This window comes from Protomyctophum parallelum (assembly GCF_964188405.1).
Source record: "Protomyctophum parallelum genome assembly, chromosome: 5".
NCBI classification, from domain to species: Eukaryota; Metazoa; Chordata; class Actinopteri; order Myctophiformes; family Myctophidae; genus Protomyctophum; species Protomyctophum parallelum.
This window is the reverse complement of record NC_139702.1, coordinates 54,376,814-54,398,649: the sequence shown is the minus strand read 5'-3', so window position 1 is coordinate 54,398,649 and position 21,836 is coordinate 54,376,814. Positions and strand designations below refer to the sequence as shown.

At 40.6% G+C, this 21,836-nt stretch overlaps 3 protein-coding genes across 4 annotated transcripts; all 3 read right to left on the bottom strand.

Moving 5' to 3' along the window:
* LOC310859385 (caspase-6-like) lies at positions 1-5,400 on the bottom strand. Of its 2 annotated transcripts, none has more exons than XM_083765905.1 (8): positions 5,300-5,400; positions 5,030-5,074; positions 4,122-4,152; positions 3,413-3,562; positions 2,977-3,053; positions 2,018-2,193; positions 1,716-1,857; positions 1-1,455 (listed from the first exon to the last, which is right to left on the bottom strand). In XM_083765905.1, exons 1-8 carry the CDS (start codon positions 5,328-5,330, stop codon positions 1,211-1,213), a joined length of 897 nt encoding a protein of 298 aa, XP_083622031.1. In that variant the 5' UTR covers positions 5,331-5,400; the 3' UTR covers positions 1-1,210. The 2 variants fall into 2 exon arrangements, with proteins under 2 accessions (XP_083622031.1, XP_083622030.1); XM_083765904.1 differs by having other exon boundaries at positions 3,413-3,565; positions 5,300-5,398.
* Positions 5,401-6,497: 1,097 nt separating this feature from the next.
* pla2g12a (phospholipase A2, group XIIA) lies at positions 6,498-9,778 on the bottom strand. The gene is made up of 4 exons (XM_083765906.1): positions 9,316-9,778; positions 8,861-8,937; positions 8,300-8,465; positions 6,498-7,191 (listed from the first exon to the last, which is right to left on the bottom strand). The coding sequence occupies exons 1-4, from the start codon at positions 9,533-9,535 to the stop codon at positions 7,073-7,075; spliced, it is 582 nt and encodes a 193-aa protein (XP_083622032.1). The 5' UTR covers positions 9,536-9,778; the 3' UTR covers positions 6,498-7,072.
* Positions 9,779-10,519: 741 nt separating this feature from the next.
* dnajb14 (DnaJ heat shock protein family (Hsp40) member B14) lies at positions 10,520-21,379 on the bottom strand. Its single transcript, XM_083766232.1, has 8 exons — positions 21,231-21,379; positions 17,870-18,044; positions 14,172-14,317; positions 13,286-13,474; positions 12,191-12,279; positions 11,960-12,069; positions 11,674-11,846; positions 10,520-11,435 (listed from the first exon to the last, which is right to left on the bottom strand). The coding sequence occupies exons 1-8, from the start codon at positions 21,361-21,363 to the stop codon at positions 11,311-11,313; spliced, it is 1,140 nt and encodes a 379-aa protein (XP_083622358.1). The 5' UTR covers positions 21,364-21,379; the 3' UTR covers positions 10,520-11,310.
* Positions 21,380-21,836: the final 457 nt, after the last annotated feature.

Below are 21,836 nucleotides of genomic sequence, written 5' to 3'. Positions count from 1 at the left end.
TTTTGGAAATTGCATGATGCTTTATTGTAATCAGGAAACGATTAAAATCCAAACATTCCTTAATGTAAGATAATGGGGGTTTTCTTTACCAAAAAGTAGTACCGGTATTCAGAAAAATCATTGCTAAATATTAAATGAACAGTTTACACACACACACACACACACACATTATTTTCACCCACAGTTGACATGTAGGTCCCTTATCTTACATCACTGCACCTCAACAACAGACATACTGGTTTACAACTCACAATTCATGGAATAAACATACAGCATCGTCTTCAGAGTTTATGGTGTCGTTGCTAAGGTCTGAAAATCACTTGACGCTTGATGACTGGTAAATATGGAAAGGAATCCTGAGTTGCTTCAGACATAGGATGGAAAACTGTATGTGTCATACAAGATTAAAATTGTGTACAGTTTCATACTATAAAACGTAGTAGCTACGCTTTAGAAAAAAGTAGAAACTTGCATAGTAGAGTACAAACTAACAATAAGATCATCACATGTTTAATTTGATATTTGCCATATCAAATTAAGCAATCGCTAGGATATAGGTACATACATAAACTGCATAGCATATTGTATGTTCATACAGTATTGACTGATATTCCTGAGTCATTCATAGGTCCAGAGAAACAGCTGGTAGTGTATCTAGGCTGTCATTTCAATCCCTGAGGTATTTTCCCATGATTGTTTAGTTGGGTGCAAATACGCATAGTTTAATGTTTAATCACAAACAGCTACATTTCAACAAATTAAAACAAACATGAATTCCCTTTTTGATGGAAAAAAAGAAAAAAAAGAATCAGGGCCAATTTCTCAGACAAAACTTGTTGATGTGGGTGATCCTCTATTTTTTTTTTATATCGATTTGGCCTACAAATCTTCAAGACTAGACACTTGAAATGAAGGCAACCTTTCTGTAGTACCAGATCCATTCCTGCACATTTGCAGTGGGACCAGTTTGCTTCAGAGTTTCTATGAATGAGGCCAATATTAACAAACTGCACGTTTGAAAAGACCTATCACTGTGCATGCATAGTGCATTGTGTCCTGCTGTATTTGTCCACGCAGACATAACTGGAAATGCCAATTAAAAACGGCATGACATCCAGTTAAATTACCAAAAGATTTGAAGCATACATGGATGATGTGTGTGTGACCCTGAATATTAAGTGACAAGAGTTGATTACAAAACTAAAAGGGATCAATCCATCACCTTTTTTGGTCGGAAGTAGAGTTTTTTGGTGAGCATGGAGTTAAAGCAGGGGACTTGTTTCTTTCCAATTGCGTTCCGGTCAGTACAATTCATAACACTCCTCATAGAAACTTTCCTGTTGACCAGAGTAAGAATCTCTGTGAACTCAAGGGAATCTCCAAACTTCTGCAAGGCTTCAGACAGATCCTGGACGTACCAAGAGCCATTGATGGTCTCCCGGTGGGAATAGTAACCTGAACAAACGGACAATATGGATTACATGTGTACAATGTAAAATGTAAAATGTACAAAGACTAAAGCCTGTGGATTCAGGAATGCCTCACTGCCTAGCAAAGTGGTTCTAAAACTGTTCACAATATTTATCTGTGGAACCAAGTCAAACAAAATGTAATGCCTCAACTTCTACAATTCCAAGTGCCTGCCAGGGTTGGGGGGGGTCCTAGCACACACTTTTCTGGTGGGACAATACTCTCCGAATGTGTGTGTGTCTCACCTTCAGCCACAGAGTAACACATGATGAAGTCTGCCCCAGCAGGAAGTGTGTAGAAGACCCCAGCATCCACCACTACCTGGTTGGCACTGTCTACTACATCCATCGGGGTCACTGGGTCATCATGCTTGTCTCCACGGCACGCCTGGCAATGGACATGACAACCAACCAGACAAAGTCATGTCAAGCTTCATCAGTTGAGCCGCTAAGTGACTGTAATGATTAATGAAGCTACAGTATGTATGTATGCATGTACTGTAAGTCACTCTGCCTGCAATGACTCAATACACAAATTCTGACTATACCTGTAAGATAAAGATCTTTGGCTTCCCTACGAGGCTTCTGCACTTGTCTCCTTTGAAGAGAGCAGTGACATCCCGGATGTAGACCTTGTCGTCATGCGCATACACGTGGTCTTCCTCACCGTGGCTCAGGAAGACACACACAAAGCAGTCTGCATCGGTATGGTTGTCCTCCGCAGCTGGCAAAACATCAAACAGTTTTGTTAAATTCTACACTTGCAACCTACTCTAGAAAACAGACTATAGCGTACCAAAGACCTGACGTCATTCGCTCATCCCCAGGTTTGCGTAAGTATTTTCTCTATGGAGAATAACATTGGGTCATCTTAAAATCGTCTCACATAAGCATTGTGGTCCAAAAATAAACAAACTGTCTCTGCGATATTGTTAGAGAGGTGGTGCTGATGCTCTGTATTGTTTACGATAATCAGTCACTCGTAATTGATAGTCCGTTTCTGTACTAATTCGGCTTCAGTAACATTAGCATTTTTCTGCCGTAAATTGATTCTTCATAATGCAACCGCCATGATTATTTGTTTATTTTTGGAACAGTTCTTATTCGACGCAATATAAAGGTCTATGGGAATTCAAAAAAAATGCAAACCGGGAAGGATGTGATATTACTTCAAACTTCTGCGTTTTATATCCAGTAGAGGGCAATATTGGTCATGACATATCCCAGATCCCTCTCTCCTTTGAACAGACAGTAGACATGCATCACTCTTTCACTTTGATTAGGCATGCATCAGTATTTTGCTTTGGTATGGTATGCCTCACTTTCTCTTTGAGCAGGCACCCCTCTATACATTCTCAACAGGTCTGCACAAATAACAGGTGATTTATAGAGAATTTCACCTAAAGGTGACCAGATTGCATGCATGCAACACAGTAAAAAGTGCAAGGGTCTGCCTCCAGTTCAAACAAAGCAGAGTATATGCCATTGTGTGTTTGTGTCTATGTACCTTCAGTGATCTTGGTCATGATGTCTGCCTTTTTCAGGTCATCATAGGCCTGCACATCAAAACCCAATGCCTTAAATCTACAGCAGAAGAAAACATGATCAAACATGAGGAATATTCCAAGGCAAGTATCATGCTTCTATTTCTATGAAGACAGCAGCAAATGAGGCACCCCGATAGCCAGGGTGTACAGTATATCACATGGGCTTTAATGCCTGACAGTGAGTCTCTGGTTTGATACCTAGTTGCATTTCCTGTACCTCTCTACGCTGACATGACAGCAGCAAATTATGTCCGCATTTTAATTACTATATAAAATATATTTATTAGACTTTCAAGGTATCATTTTGTCATTGTGAAATGTAAACCCTCACCATGACTGTGATCATTTTCTGATCTGAAATATAAAAAAGGAGTTTGATTTAGTAGGTTAGAGCACCTCTTCTCTAGGTTATATCTGTCCGCGTTGGTTCCACTGCGAGGGTGCAACATCAGCTGCCAATAGAAGCTTTCCTGGTTAAAGATGAGTGCTAGACCTCGTCTCTTGTGGTCCATCTTGTACTCCTCTGCAGGATCCATGGAGAAAGTGCTTCTTCATAGAGAAGACACGAGAAGATAAACAAGATTAGTGGTGAAGGTAGGCAGTAGAATTTAAGACAACCACACTGCTTCATTTAAATGTTATCAGACTTACAATTTACAATTTAGGCATTTAGCAGACGCTCTTAATCCAGAGCGACTTACATTAAGCAAGAACAAAAAAGCATGGGAATACATCACAAAAAAGCATTTATCATAAAACATGCGTAAGCTAAGAAAGTAACAGTGGAATATCTATATTATGAGACTATACATATAAACTATATATATATATATATACTACTATGCTATACATATGTACTATGGCGTGCTATGACTATATACAATGCAATTATAGTGCTGTCTACATAACATGCTATAAGTCTGTATCAGATGCAGATGCAGTAGGGTAAGTGCTATGGGCCATGATGAAAAGGTGGGTTTTCAGACTACGGCGGAAGATTGGGAGTGATGCTGCAGTTCTGACTGCAATGAGTTTGGGACGTGTGGAGACTTGAATGGACTGGATAATGTGGATATGACTTGACTTTCTGTACGTAAATGCTTACCTTCTGAAGAAAGCATCTGGCTCATCTAGGTCTATAAAATAAAGCAAATGAATGAATAAGCATTAAGCAATGTGCAATTCATTAAACCATACTAAAAACTGAAACATAAAACGTAAGCCGATCTCTTGTCTTGTGTCTTCTGTCTTGCAACTTTAAAATGTATTTACTTGTACCAGAGTGACACAAATTGCCTCATATGGAGACAACTCTATTTTACCTCAAACCGTTGAGCACTTGTCATTCTCTCTTCCTTTTTATATTTATACTTTTATATATTTTTAACTTTTTCACCCTGCAGAATTTGTACATCTCAAATTATGTATTAGTTACATTATTAGAGATTGGGTTGAGCTAGTTCAGGCCTTTCTTGAGCTATAGCACTATACTGGGATCAGTCATTGCTCCACAAAATCAAATCATACAGTTCGCAGGAGCCTTCAGTGGCCATCACAGTAAATTATTAATACAATGTGACACCATGCCTGCCTGCCACACCCTATAAGTATACATTGCTAAACCTGTTGTGTTAAGGCCAAGTACAGCAGGATCTAAGCAAGGTTTTCTATTTGTAAAAAAGAAAGAAGAGCTGGGATAGCATGACACCACGTCATTAGGGACAGAACAATAGCCTGCCATGACAACTGTGTTCCTTATTGCTGCCATGTAGCCTATCACCTGGGCCTGGGTGTTGTGTGTAGGTCCACCTACTACCCATACTGATACCTGATGGGCAGTAAAATAGTGTCCAAATCACATGAGTATCACACCACACCACAAGTCTTTCGGTTTAGCTATAGTGAGGATTTACTGGGTAGTGGGGAAACACATAACACACTCAATAGCTTTGCCCTTAACAAACTTCCAAACACGTATGATATAGCCTGACACAAGTGATCTGAAGCACTTACCTGGCAATGCTGGCATGAACGTTTTGTTGTCTGTAGCAACACTCTCTGTCAAAGTGGAAAACAGAGCAATTAGAGCAATGACCCTAACAAAGAATAAAATATGTGTTTAAGGTACTATATAAAGACAGTTGTGCGCAAAACTGTCAACGGGGAATATAATGTTCCTTTCGATGTGCTTGGGGAGACTCCGAGTCTCCGACGAACAACATTAGATTAGTATGGCATGAAAAAAAGCCGTAATACAAATACAATGTGTTGTGTAAAACGTACCTTCACCGGATTTATTTCCAGGACTAGACATGATGGTACAATATGTTACCTCCAGTTAGAACTACTACTAAACAATGGATTTGCTTTGTCAAACAAGCCCCAGTGACCATGCACGCATTGTCCCACCTCCATACTGTCATTGGTTGAGCATTTCAAGGGCAGAGCGCAATTGGTACTCATTCCAGTCAATCACGCCTTCTATGAAGTACTTCCGTATTTGCCACATTGTAGGAACAACCAATGGCAAGAAAGAACTCACTTTTAGGTAGAAAGGTAGAAAAATATAGCCTCAAAGCAAAGGTGCACTTATGATCATGGCAGGTTTGCACGGGTTCCAAATCAAATGAGTACTATAGTTTAATGTAACTATAATTCATTTCACACACTATATGGGAAAAAAGACTATTCCAATGTTTCACTTTCAATATCACCACCCATATTCATTTATGACTCTAGGACAGAAGTCATCTTGGACATGATCATCCTGCATGACATAAAATATTATTGAAAGGAGGCTATTCAGGAACAACACACACACACACACACACACACACACACACACACACACACACACACACACACACACACACACACACACACACACACACACACACACACACACACACACACACACACACACACACACACACAGAGATTAGATACCATTAAATAGTGTCTCCAGTCATCTGGGACTCAAATACCCAACTCTACCACCTAAAGCTGACATTGTTTTTTTCCTCATTTTAATAACTATAATGAACAAAGTGATCAGTTAAGAAATGGCAGAAAGCCATATTGATATAATAATTAGAGCACAACTATCCATTCAAGTTAGCAGCCAAACCTCCCTGAGAGAACATCAACTGAATTTTGAGTTTAGTTTGTGCGTGTATGTGTGATTTATTATTATTATGTTATTCTTTGCCCGTATACTGTGCCATACAAATTACGCAATTCCACTACTTGAGTCAAAGTACAGATACATACTACTCCTGGTCAAATATTACTCCACTACAAGTGCAAGTTGCTCAGTCAAACTTTACTTGTGTTAAAGTACTGGAGAATTTGCTTTTAAGTATTCAAAAGAACATATAAAAATACTTAACTAATCAAAGGTTTTTTCTTTTTAATGTAAAATACCTGTGTTTTAAAGTCACAAGTATCCAAACATACAACAACTCAAGGTATATTCAGTGATTGTGTTTAAAAAGCAGGTGGCTTGCGCACATCCAGTTCCTGGCTGGTGCTGGACTAAGGTAAATACAGTGAGTGAAGAGAAGGAAGTCCGCACACAGGTTTGCTCCAATGGTGTTTTCTTTTATTTAAAACAGGGCGGCATTCATCAGTGATTGCACTTAATTAAATTTTTTGAATGCAATGACCATATAAGGAGTTCCTACCTGTCCCCAGTTAACCCCTGGGGTAAAAAAAAACGTAGGTTTCGTTTTTGGCTAGAGGGCCCGGCCTTCATCCAATCAGGATGAGAGGGGCCTTCCTCCAATCATGAGCAGTGGGGGCGGGTCTTGGTGCACGTGCTGTTGGCCAGTTGCACGTCCCCCCCCCGTCCCCCCCCCCACTGTAGAGCGTGTGCATGTGCACATCTTGTTACCGGTGCAGACCGGGGGGGGTTTCCAAATCACTGAATGCTCCTTTGAGTAGAGATATTAAAACAAATAAACTGTGCTTGAGTAAAGTACGCAAGTAAATGTACTTTGTTACTGTCCAGTGTCTGTCCACCACCGCATGTCACACATTTCTTGTCTGTAGAGTTCATCATAAATCCATCTTCTCTTCGTACAGACACATACAGGACTCCCGTTGGCTGTCCAGGTAGGGCTTGCACCCTAGGTGCATTACGGCATCAAACAGCAAGGTCACCGTTGATTCACATGCTACAGACAGATGGAGAACACAACCAGGATAAATTAAAGTTATTAATTCTAATAAATAACTTCAATAAACTGAGATAACATCCCCTGTTTGTTGTGATACTGTAGGTGTAGGATTTTATGTAACAATTAATAAGGGGTTACGGTCTTGCAATAGTACAGTACACTTCAGTTGACTGGATGTTTTCAACTGTATTGTCATTATTGTAGTCTATCTCTTGTCTATCTTATCTTGGCTGCCTTGCAGAAGGAAAATAAAGATCATGGCTTAGTTACTCTTGACTGTTATTACATTTTCTCTTTTTGCCTTGATTTTCTTTATATGTTTTGTTGTTTAACTCTATTTACTGCTGCCCTAAATAAATATTAATTGGACTAACATGGTCAATAGGAATGTAATAAAGACCTGTGGTCATGTTATAAAACATGCACAGGTTGCAAGTTGCATATAATGATGAGAATACTCAGAGGGGCAGTGCTAGCCAGATGTTTGTCACTGCTGGAGTGAGGACTTTTAAAGCACTAAGAAATCTAATGTTTAAGAAGTTTATGAAAAGGCTGGATGTGTCAACAAACAGTATCATTGTAGCGCTTTCAAGCCCCTCAGTGAGCTGTTCACATTATACATCAAGATTAAGGGTACACTGGCTAAAACGCCTGTATGTTCTGCCTGTGGGTTAAGATATGTAAGTTATGTATTTGTTTTACATTCTTTTATGATTTTTATTGACTGTTGTATCTCTTGTATGTTAACCCCGTGTATGTATCCCTATGGACCTGAGTCTGTTAATAAAGTTGAATTGAAAGAAACTTTGACAGGGCGTGGCAGCTGATTGAAACACTACTGTTTCTGGGAACAGCCAATGTGAACTTTTCACATTTTGTCTCTATAGGCAAGTAGGCAGAATCAGAATGCCAATCTCAACACAATAATGTACTGTACCACGGTAAGAAAATCTCTTAAAGAAATGTGTGTACTGTAATAGTGTCTTGTCTAGTTTTCCAGGTCTATGTAGTGTACTGTATTGTGTAATCATGGCACAAACAATCAAAAAACATCTCGCAGCTCTCTCATTTGTGTAGTGTGTGTACTATATCTTCAACTGCTTACCTTGGACACTATGGGCCAATCCCAGAGTCTTTTGGACATTTCTACAGATGGTCTCCAAGCAGCCCTGGAAATCCTCGTCACAATCGTTTTTCTGATGCCCACAAGTGTCATAACAACTGTCGTGCTGGTTACAACATTTGGTCATGGATGGGATGCCTATGTCAAACTGTAGAGACAGACATATCACTGTGTGTTGTGTAAAAGTATTTTATTGTCTTTTTGTCCTGTAGATAGAATATCATGTTTATTTATCAAAACTTCTTCTGATCATCACAAACATCATCAACAATTGACCAGGTAAACACAAAATGTTTGGGGCACAGTAATGGCCCAGTCAGTGTGCTTTCTGGTCTAGAGGGGCGGGCGCGCATGGAGCAAGCGCTGTATATTGATTCACCAATCAGAGCTTCGTGGAATAATATGAAAATCAGTTGTACCTATAACAGCAGCACCGAACAAATGTAAGTGCTTTTTGGATTTAGTGTCATGCTATTGGACAATAATGGCTTGAAATTAATTATATAAAATAAAATAAAATAAAAATATATAAAGTAGCCTAACCTGAACCCCAAAGAGCGGGGATCCACATCCATTGGGTGATGGAGGCTTGTAGCCAGGACGTGGCACTGGAGTATAACCTGTGAGCACAGAGCAAAGATAAAGAAAGACATGATGTGCTCTCTTATCTTTCCCTGATATGATAACCAACAGTTTGTATGAGAAAATGATGGATATTTTAATACATGGATTACTCTGCCAATAACTGAAAAGGAATAGGCTTCATTTTAGGGTAAATTAAATTAGGTATAATAATTGAATAGGGCCGGCTATTCCAAATCACTGCCATTGTTATTTTTAGGGAACAAATGAAACGTCTCACTGTACTGTTTTTTTGGACTGGATTGATTGATTGAAATATTTATTAACAGTTTGCAGAATTACAGTACATTTAAACATACATTTCCCATATTTAAAAAAAATTATGTGAGAAAGAGAGAACACACGCATGCACTTACCATCAGCACAACTGTATTGACATAACCCATCGTTTCCACCAAACAAGTCAAGTGCAACATTAAGATATTTGTCAATATCGTGTATTCCGTTACGAATGGTTTTCAAAGTCTTTCGCCAGTCTGGAGTTTCTGGCTCTCGTTTGCCCGAAGACGCATGGGGTAAACAACCATAGAAGTACAACAAGAAGAGCAGAGCAGAGAGGCTGCTGAGCTGATGCATAGTCCACTTGACGAAAAGCTCTTGACCAAAGAGCCAGAGAGCAGCCTCTCGTCACATGCGAGACAAGTTCAAAAGCTGAAATTAATGTATTCCTTCAAACACCGACTTGTCATTTCAGTCGTCGCCTCGTCCGGTCATTTCACTGCTTATTCAATGTGTATGCTCCTTCAGAGAACACTGTCTGACTCTGAGCTGTCAACAGCTTAACGTTGGACTTGTTCTTGTTTTCCTGTTTTAGTGCTAGTGTCGTCACGTTATTTGTAGTGGCTGCTTTGCAGGTTGAGCGGATATGGAACTTGCATACAAAGTAATGGATACGGAAATCGGTCTCTACACCGGATCACACAGGAAGCTAGCTGCTTCGCATGTGGAAACTGGAAGGCATGTTTACGGTGATGACGCGACCTTTTGGGACATGGTTTCATCACTGTAATATACGTTTGATCCCCTCCCCCCTATTACATTTAGTAATTATTTTATAATATAGTCTTGGAGATCGTGTATACTATTAAGTACTAATATTAACCTGACTCCGCCAGATTGAAGAAGCTTGCTTCACACTTGTGAACTCAATACCGCCCCCATATGGCGGAGTCAGGTTAACCGTGTGTGCACATCTACCACTTATGTCGATAGGGAATGGGAATCTCCTCAGTCTAAATAACACCTCCTCATATTTGGAACACAGGTCTCCTGCATGGGAAACCGAATACGGTATCACTAGGCCAGGGGGGAACCACATACACACAGCCTTTATTTGGAATGGGTTAGGACAGTGATAAGGGACAAGAAGAAGAGTTGAAAGGAAGAACCATTAAAAAATCATGGATCATTATTAATTTATAAATATTATAGACTTAAATGGTTATTCGTCTCAACTCTTCAATGTCCGGGTGATTTCAAGTTAGTAGTAGTGCATACTATACATACAAAACATAGGGTCTTGATACAACAGCTGATTCACCAAGGCACACCCATCCAGTCTGGCATTACCTTTTACTTTATTCAAATGATTAGTCGAGCATTAAAGAAAAACCTTGTTTTCCATAGTTACTTAAATAACAGCATAAAATGTGAAACATTCAAAAACAAAATGTACAATATTGTTGAACAGTTTTAATGTCCTTCCATTAAGTCCTGATCATCTCTCACTTTTCGGATTGGACGACATAAAATATCTTTCAAGTAGTAGCAAAACAAAATAAAAACACAGTTGACTGCTGTGCCGATGGTCCACATGGAACTCCGTCCAAAATGTCTGAGATGAGTTTGTAAGCTAGGAAGCATTCAGGCATCTTCTGAGTTCTCAAAACTTGCCATGGTTTCAGTTTCTCTTCTTTTTTTTTGTCTTTTGAGCAGGTTGGAATGAACAGGTTGGAATGAACTTAATATCTAAGTCTGATTTGTTTGTGCAGAGCATCTCGGTTTTCTTGCTACCCAAATCCATCGTGGTGCAGCACTTTCTGCTTTACAATCAAGTATCCCTTGTCCTTCTCAAATCCAGAAAAACAATGGGTAAGCTCGGGGTGGTGTGGGGCACATGTCAAGAGTATTGGCAGATTGGTTCCTTATGGTGCAACTGCAAGAAGCCAAGTCCAGTAGTGCCATGTTGGAAAGGGGTTTAGGCAGAGAGAGAGGGGGGGGGGGAAATTCCACAGTAAGGCTAAAATTATTTTTATTTTTTCCTCCTAGCTCCAATAACTTTCCTTAAAAAACATACATACATAGATCTATTTATATATATATAATATTTATAATTCTGATCTAAAACCCGCTCAACCTCCTCTGAACAGGTCATTTAGTCTATCGAGCTCCCTGCAGTTGTCCATGGTCATGAGTTCTGCCTTCTTCCGCATTCGGTCGTCCCTGTACACCTTGGCAGCATACAACAGGTCTGTTTCTGGATGGGACATACAGAAACAGTGTGTAAACAATGGCAATGTTTCCAATAATCAATCGAAAATATTTAATAAATATATATAATTCTTTATATGAAAAGAAACACCTAACACTGCCAATATCTAGGTTGTGTTAGGGTAATATATTGGATATTTCCAATATCTTTGACCAACAATCATCTCTTTTTGTTACATTCTGCAGATGCATTGAGGGATATTTTGAAGACACATGACACTCACTTGTCTGTCTCTCCTTCCAGCAGTTATTTCTGATATTGGACACGTAGTCATCCTCCACATTCTTCTCAATTTTCTGCAGGGCTGAGCCCTTGTACTCAGATTTAAAATCTCTAGTGACATAGTAGTCCACCTGCAGGTTTTCTGTCTGCCGTCGTATGGTCTGACCCGTGGACCTGGGCAGGAGGTACAAATCAGTCCATTCTGTCACTGCTGTAGTGTATTACTGTGTTATTGTTACACACATTGCTTCTTAGAACACTATATGGCTGGATGTGTGTGTACTTACGGTCTGGAGTAGAGGCTGTAGGGGGGAGTGGACACCATCAGCTGACTCAAGATGGATACCAGGATCAACACCACAATGGGCATCAGCTGGATGAACATGGAGAAACCACCCTGCACACAAACAAGCACAATCTGATGCTATGAGGGAAACCACATTTATTTTTAAAGTGATATTGACTCAAGGAATATAACTGAACATATTCAACAAAAGTGTTAATAATACAGTACGTACATCTCCTCGTTCCTCTGCTCTGTCTTGTCTGTTTTCTGCTGTCTGCTGGCTGTAGCGTGCCCGGCCATTGGTGAAGGTGTGTGGGCTCGCTGTGGACAAGAGAAACAATTTTGCATACTGGTAATCAACATCTGTGAGGTTGAAAAGGAGGATGAAATCAGCTTCCAAGTTACTGGTAAACATTTCTCAATCTCCCCATCAACAAGTGGCTTTGCATACTGATCAATAACAATAACCCAGGTGCGTGCATGCGTGTGTAGTGATGTAAACAGGGTTTCAATGTAATGGGCATTTTATGAGTCCCACTTCAACAACATTAGGTGTCATATTTTGTCATTTTTACAAATTGCAGTAATTAACTCGCATTTAATCTTATGGTTATAATAATATGTGAAAAATGTATCTGAAAAAAATAAACAATTCCAAATCTGACAATTTTAATATTTGCAAAGTATTATGCAAACATCATCAGTGCAAAGTTATATATTATATGTATTTTTAAGCAGCTGGTCCACAAAGCATTCCCTGGGGGGGTCTGTGTGTTCCCCCTGACTTTGTTTCCATATAGAAAGAAATGTAATTCGTACCACCTGGCTCGTGTGGTCTGTCAGCATGACAATTTGAACTTGTACTTTCTGAACCGCGGTGAGATCGCAAATTAGGCAACGTTGTGGTAGTCTGCATCAATGAGTAGGCTGAACATTGTACAGACGCTATTCCTGCTTGGAACCTCACCCTCCGTAATTAGTGGACATACGTGGTTCACAAATGAAAATCTGCGACTCCTCTGTAGCAACGTTGTAGCCGACTGTGAGACAGATCTGCCTCAGCCCATGGCATGTACACTAAAGCCTCCGCTGTTATGCTCAAACAAGCAACCGTAAAGAATTTGATCTCAATGGTCTGAGCGTGTGCAAAAGGTGGCGCTCGTGTGTCATCAGTGTTTCTATGACAATTTGATGAGTGGATTATTATTATTTCTTACAGTACAGTACTGAGTACAGTATTGCGTCCCACCACCCCCGGAGGGCGATATGATTGCATCCTTTATGCGTGTGTGTGTGTGTGTGCAAGCCTGTTTATGTGTGTACTTACAGGAGGGGAATCCGCCTCCAAAGAACATGTTGAATACATCCTCAGGTGTGATGTCTGCTTCAAAGCCCCTATGGAAGTCAAAACCTGCACCATGGGCGTGGCCTGAACTAGCAGGCTCCTCCCCTCCTGTCAGGTCATACTGCCTTCTCTTCTCAGGGTTGCTCAGCACTGCATATGCATTGCCAATCTCTGGATGGAAAACATGGCAGAGGAAATAAGAGACAAATTTTCAGTCCGTTATAACCCACTATGGACATATTAACGAATCTAAACAGCAAAATGTGTCCACCCAGGGGTTACATTTTCATAACATGAATCTGTTTGATAGTTTCTGTCCATTGCAAGTGTCTTGTAAGGTACTGTAGATAAACCAGTAAAATGCTCAAACAATCATAAAAAGGGAAACACATTGCATCAATTTAACTTTTAAAGGGATAGTTTGATTTGGGGTGAAGCTTTACGACCAGTATTCTTCCTACGTACCCAGAATCAGACAAACTCATGGATGCCCTTTTATGTCTTTGTGTGCAGTTTCATGGTTTATTGACCAGTGAGCTTAGCCTAGCTCAACACACCTTTATCTTTCTTAACAGTCAAGTTTAAGCTCCTCTAAAAAGGGAAGTACATGATGCAAGAAGCAAGCAAGCAAAGAAACTAGATTATGCACTATAGTATATAACAGTTAAGACAGTTGGAAAAGGTCAATTTGCCTACCTTTGAGAGATGCTACCAATTGATCCCACAAACATCCAGTTGAGGCTAAGCTCACTATTCAATATACTTTCAAATTGCACACAGATGCAGAGACGGACTCTCGTTAAGCAGGAAGGTAAAAACAGCCCAAACAACAACATAGAACTATTGCATTAATTCCAAAGAACAGTACTTTTAAAGGCATCCGTTGCTCCAGGTGCATGGTTCTTGTCTGGATGGAACTTGAGGGCTAGTTTCCTGTAGGCTTTCTTTAGCTCATCATCATGGGCTTCTTTAGTGATTCCCAGCACCTCATAGTAGTCCTTACATCGCTTTATCCTAAACACAACACACAGACACATTGATGAAAATAACAACCATGCTGGTTTTCCGCAGAATGTAGGCATCGTGCCATCTTTTCAAACTGCAGAATACTGTGGACGAGGTTGTCACATGTCCGTTGCATTATCCTTAGAAATTTACATCAGTTAATAAAAAAAGAGGAGCACAGTCATTTTTGATTGCTTTTAATCCTCCGGCAAAATGTTTTGTCCATCCAAGCTTTCATGCAAAACACAAATATTTTGTTTGATTAAAAGTGATAGAAGATGACAAGAGTGAGTGTGACTCAGTCTCTGACAGTAATTGCTGCATTTTAACAGATGAGTGAAATTATCTTTAAACATTTTCCAAAGGGGAGATTCACCAAGTATTCAGTCAGCAAGAATGTCAAGAGGTTGGCATATTACTGATTGGATGGGACAGGGTGTACCACTGGGGTTAAGAAAAGGGCATCCCAGCACTCTCCCACAAGGCTCAGTAGTGGATTTAAGTACTAAACGGTTTCTTGCAGGCAGAAATGCATTTTTTTTTTACTGACCGGAGTGAACTTCCGACAGGATTTGGAATGTAATCCACAAGAAACTGACTCCCTGAGTTTTAAGGAGAACTGTTTTATTATTATTGTCTACGATTAAAAAACAATCCATATCACTTAATATCATGATTAACCACATTAGATCTATTTTTATTTTTAAAAAATAGCCAAACTAACCAATCTACAAGTTCACAGCATGTCTAGATGTGACACTTGCAGATCAGCAAAATATTAGCAAAACCAATATATATTAATCATTTATTACATCAACTAATTGTCAAACTCTGATTATGAGTGTTCTGATTATGTGGTAATCTACAGTAGTTAATTTAGAGAACAATAATTATCTCTGCACAGAAACTAAACAGACGTATAACCTGGTCCAGTGGGGACACATTTTAAATTAGCAGTAGTTAAGTAGCAATATGATTGTACACACTTGAGACACCTCACACAGCAATCATCTCCAGAAAGAGAGACTATGGTGATGCAATGCAATGACATAGTACGAGGTACAAAGTTAATCTTAAACACAAGTGTTTTTATAAAAAGTTAAACATTTTTAATTTAATTTAATAAATTAGCAAATTTCAATAACTAGCTGTAAAATAGACCTAATTTACCATTTGAGCAATACTAAAAGCAAACAATAGCACTGAAAAGTACAATAACCAATGACTAGTCTAAACTAAGTGTGCATGACGCGTCCCCGTTTTAACTACCCCATTTCGCACCAGTAAGGGGAGGGAGGGGCGGCAAGGCGACGGCCCTAGTTAGTTAGTTGAATCGTCAAAACTCCTGCATTTGATCATCAATTTATTCCATTAGATTAGACTATAGACAATTTTATGGTTATATCCAGAATGAAAACATTCTCTGAGGTAAACGAGTTAGTGTACATTCCCCATAATAGCCTATAGCCACTATAATGTTGTAGTTATTACAACACACACAGCGAGCAAAACCTCAGCAATCATAGCCAGATCTTGCGTCAGATTGGGGGTATTGTTGGCGAGCGCCAAAAGAGCTCCCCGACAGCATAATCGGAGCAAATATCGTGCAGTGAGTAGGGAGCTGTTTAACTCATGACAGGGTCTCAGAAGGTACTGGTAGGATGTCCACTACTAAGGAATTGTAAGGTTCCCGGTTCGATCCCCAGCTCTCCTGGCTTAGTGTTGAAGTGTCCTTTCCTTGAGCAAGACTTAACCACAAATGCCCCCTATGAGCAGGTGTGTGACTATGGTTGCCTATACTGTTGGTGTGATTGTGTGAATGTAACACACATTGTAAAGCACAAGGATAAAGGTACTGGCCCAGGCCGTGGCGTAACGGTCTGGGCACCGGACTGGTAATCCAGTCGCAGTGTGCCACGGGTTCGACTCCCGAGCCCGACACGGCCTTTACTGCATGTCATCCCCCCATCTCTCTCCCGTTTCCTGTCAGCCTACTGTCTGTCCCTTCAAAAAATCAATAAAAAGGCGTAAGCCGCAAAAAAAAAAATCTTTAAAAGGATAAAGGTACTATACCAGTAAGACGCCTGAGGGACGACCTCACCCTAAAAGGGTGAGGTCGCATGCATGCATCAGCCTCGTTGACGGCAGACTGCTGGCGCTTTGGCATGGGGGAGTCAGATCTAGCCTGGTTAATAAACCAGACCGAATCAGCCGTTGGCAAAGAAAATTGCCTACCGGCGGATTTCGGTCTGGAGAGGCTCAATTTTACGCCCATTTCCTACACACGAGAATGTGTGCGCCCAATAGGGACACGGTATACAATATGGGCGGGCTTTGGTACAGTGACGTTCAATGCTTGAGACCTTTGACTGACAGTAGCTCTGACCAATTGCGTCAAAGAGAAAATGTTTCCCTGGAAATGAAATCCAAGCTGAGCCTCCCCAGACTAATATCCCGCGGATCTGTGCGATATTAGTCTGGTTTATTAACCAGGCTAGGTCAGATCAACATGGAATTAATTCTGTACTGGCCATATAAGGAGCATGTCTTGAGTGTGCAGGGTTTGATGAGGTCAGATTAACATATGGCCTTAATTTTTGGGCCCGTCTAGAGTTTGAATGGACGGGTATAAGTTAAAAGGAAGTCATCAAAGAGGAAGGATGGGGAACGATCAACATATGGAATTAACCGGAAACATCTTTGTCAACCATGCAAACGGGCAGGTTTGTTGTTCTTGTTGCCAAAAAAAGGAGAAAAAAAAAGAAAAAAACATTGACACTGAGACTCTTATTTACCCTACGGTGGCCAAACATCCTGGTTTGTCCGGTATTGTCCTGGTTTCAAGCTGGGTGTCCCAAATCTTGACAGATAACTGTAAATACACTAAAGTGTTCCAGTTTCCAACATTTACTACCTAAATGTCCTGGTTTTCACCACAATTAAAATAATTATACTTTCAGCACTTACATCTATAGACATTTATCATGTTCTACTGAAAAGTGCAGCCCTATGCAACTAAAAATAAGGTCTCCCATCCTGGATGGAAATGCTGAGTGTTCATCCATGAGCATGCGCATTCATGTGAGGGTCCTAGTTTGGGTGTTTGAAAATATGGTCACCCTACACTAAGCTGATTATTCAGAGTATGCAGAGTATTATGTGCCTGTAATTAACATCCCCCCGACTGTAGAACCACATCAGACTATAGGCGGCCAAATGATCACCCAAACGTCTACTTACTTCACACAAGTTTCATATTATAAACCACTCTCTATTTTATTTTAACATAATTATATTTATTCACATCCTGCAGATGAGATTAACAGATTGTCATATCTTCTCGCACGCACACACACACACACACACACACACACACACACACACACACACACACACACACGGTAAGAAATGAAGTTTCCTTAGACTGCAGCATAGTCCTGCTGCATTAAACTACTTGGAATTTAAGTTGTTGAGTGAGGGGGATTACAAAATTAAGCATGCTCAGATTGCTTGCTCACATATACAATCACCTTATGGTGTTATGAAAGCAGCGTTTCTCACCTCTGTACACCTTCGACCTGCTCTTTATTGAAGCCTTTTGTTGACTCGCCTCCTCCAGAGTCATGGCTGTCCCTGTCTGGCTGGGCACCAGCGCTTTCCGAGCCACCTGCTGGCCTCCTACAATATGCACCATTCCCCGCTGAACTCCCATTCTTTGTCAACGCATCCAACAAGGCTGGAGAGAGGATAGAAAAGGGAGTCAATCAGTGCAGCATGACACGTTGCGTTCAGGCATGGGCTGATACCTACTATTTGTGTAAACAAGTTAAGCAACATGAGTTATGTAAAGACTGTACAAGGCTAGAGAGTCTGGGACTTGAAGACCTCCAAAGTGAATGCACTGCAGTTATGCAGACATAGATAACATTTGTCAACAAAACCTCATGTCTTAGAGACACTGTTAAAAGCTACCCTCTGTAACTTTCCTGTTCTACCCCGGATTCTTCTAACATGGCTCTGCTACGCAAGTGCTGACATTTCTACCACTTAGCCTTACCACTTGACAACTAACTAGTCGTCTCGAACAGACACAGAATTTAAATGACTCAATAAAGGAGCAGGGAGACCAAATACATAGTCTGTGGAAGCGTGGAGTCGGTAAGCTCGGACCTAGCAAGTAGCAACCAGACACCACTTCGACCCAATTCTGATTCTGGTAGTGGGATTAGTCAAGCTTTAAGATGAGAGATTATAGAAGAGTGAGGGAGTGTGACTCAGTCCGACAGTTATTGCTGCATTTTAACAGATGAGTTAATTTTATGAAATAGTATTCCCAAACCAACCTTAATATAACCATATTTTATATATAGTTGCCCATTCCTTGAGGAATATAATCAACAAATGTTCACAATACTACTTGATAACAAACTGAAAATGTGTGTAAGTAAGCATATTATTTAGTCAGTAAATTATTTTATCACTTTATGAGAACTGCGTATGCATTATGTAACATGAGCCACTGTCACACCGTCTCATTTGAAAGCTTGCACAGGTCATAATGTAGATACTTTAATAGATTATTTACTGAGCATCACAAACTGCGCAAATATAAATTAAACAATGTACAAGAGTGCAAGTTACAACAAATTGCACAGTGCCTCTTTCATACCCACGTCACTGCTGTCATACACGTTAAAGTAAGATTTTAACATACATGCAAGAGTGTTGAAATTACAGTAATGACTGATGAAGGCTTTTGGTTTGAAGCAGGAGAGTTGGACTTGTTGTTTGCAGAATCATGTTCCGTTTAACCTTTGATATCACACATCTAAATCATATCCATCTATCATCTATGAAGCGCAGAGTAATGTAAGCAGCATATTATGAGAACAGAGATAAGAGGAAAATGTAGGAGATGGCATTGGTTTACAAATAAATTACATTCATCTCTGCCATCCAGAGTCATCAAGCTGTTGTGTTGACTAGGGTTGGTTGGTTGTACTAATAACTAGGGCATCTAATGTGTGCTGCTCTCGTGCAGTGGTTTTGTGCTGTGCGTTTGTTCTTTGCACACAGGGGAATCTGTGGAACAACCTGTGCGTTGTAATAAAATATCAATACTTGGCACCAGCAGTATATCAATAATTTGTCGCAAGAGGAAGTGTGTATATATATATTGCAATATTGATATTTCGTCGAACCACTAGAACAGGGGTCTTCAACAGGGGGTCCAGACTCCGGAACCACTAGGGGTCATAGGATTTTACATTAATCACTTGAAATCTAGCAATGCATCCCTATTCTGAGGAGAACTTTATCCAAAAATGTAATCCAAAATCCAGGTCCCTGCTTCATCTCTCTCTTAACTAGGGGGTCCTTGGGTTGAAAAACGTTGAAGACCCCTGCCCTAGGCCCAATCCCAGGCCAGCTAAGGTTATCCGTTTTCCAGAGGGCTAGGCCCCAATCACAACCATCTGCAGGCACAACAATTACATTTTAATTTAATCTTAATCCAACAAAGCAGCCATGTGGTTCTTTTAGAAACAGCCAAACAGGCCCAGGCCGTGGCGTAACGGTCTGGGCACCGGACTGGTAATCCAGTCGCAGTGTGCCGCGGGTTCGACTCCCGAGCCCGACACGGCCTTTACTGCATGTCATCCCCCCATCTCTCTCCCGTTTCCTGTCAGCCTACTGTCTGTCCCTTCAAAAATCAATAAAAAGGCGTAAGCCGCAAAAAAGATCTTTAAAAAAAAAAAAAAAAAAAAAAAAAAAACAGCCAAACAAATGTATCCAATGTCAAGGAAATGGAAGTATATTATGTTATGGTAAACTGAACTAATTATATAGATTCTGTTCAGCACCACCCATCATTGACAATCTAGTTTGTAGCACTTACCGTATGTCTTAAACATATATATATATATGAATGTGTGCAAATATATATATATAGCCTGCCAGTCTCAGTCTGCTGCACTTGGAATGCTACACAGAATGTGTTGGTTTAGCCTTGGATCCAGCCAATCTGAGTATTTGATCGATTTTGACATTTGCATTATCTATCATAGATACTAAAGTAAAAGTCAGACTCGATCAAATACATCTATGATATTGATCCCCAAGGCTACTCCAAGTACTGTTGGTTCAAAGTCTCTCTCTCTCTCTCTCTCTCTCTCTCTCTGACAGCACGCACTGGTTTATCTTCTACATGCTGCTGGATTCATATCTACAGGGTCTGGGTCAATCATTCAATTAATGGATGGGCAACAATGGCTAACATCTTTTCTCTGCTCCACTAACCTGCTCTGCTGTCACTGAAATTCCCCAACAGTTACCCCATGTGTGCAACTGTGCATTCTGTGCAAAGCCCTCAGCCTTATGAAGTCCCACGAGTTAAATATATGATTACCTACGAAAGGCACTATAAAAGGCAGATGTGTATTATCGGGCCTGTTGTTTCGGGTTGTTAAATTTAAATGCAAAATATCTTCATATTGGCTCACTTAACCGTTCTCTGGACTTCAAAACGAACACATTGTTCAAATTAAACACTCATCCAGAAAACAGTAGGAGGAAAAGATGCTACGGTCCTCTGCATAATGGTGAAACGCTAAGGCTATAGCTAGCAGACGCTAGCCAACCTGGGGCCTAATATTCGACCGTGAGGAGTGGGTGTCAATGAATAAACATCACTATGCATTTGTTACGTGCTATCATTCATTCATATGGTAACCAGCATTTAAGTGTACAGAAGCCAGAGACGCGACAAGCGACAGATATGTGACAGTTATTATGTGACGGTCCGTGGACCGCTAGCTCGTCTGATATCCATTTGACAGCACTGACCGCCCCCCACATCCTCCTCCTCCTCCCCCCCTGCCGAAGAGAGCGTTTATACTGTCAACAAACCCCGACATGACGGTACCTTTGGCTCTGCCAGTTGGGTACAGCTTCTCCGCTTTATTCAGAAACTTCAAAGCCTTCTCTTTGTCGCCAGCGTCAATGGCCTTGGATGCTATGTTAATACATTTCTCTGCTTCGTCCCTGTTCCCTTCCATTTTCTTCCTCTTCCTCCCCCGGCTCTGTGTGTGTAGTCACCTGACCCTGCTCTGTAACCACGTGGTCTCGCTGTGTTTCGCTTCTTCTTCATTCATGATTCACACGTACTTGCTGCTGCATGTGTATGGAAGGCGTCTCCCGCCACCTACTGGGGAAATAATGTATCATCATTATTGTCCCTGAAAAAAAGATAGCTCTGGTCCATAGCAATTAGCAAATGCAACGGCATTAGAGCTATGGATCAGAGCTAGAGCAAAGATATAACCATATCAAACCAGTCCCAACACTTGTTTGTCACCCAACTCACAACTCACATCAACTTGATCCAGATCACCACCACTAATCATCTATTTACATATTAAATAATACTACACTACACTTCCCAAGAGCCTCCAATCTATCACGTGACTTTGAGACAAACCATGGCGGCCTCCAGCAGCGGCGACACGAAGAGCGATCCGAACATCCCAGA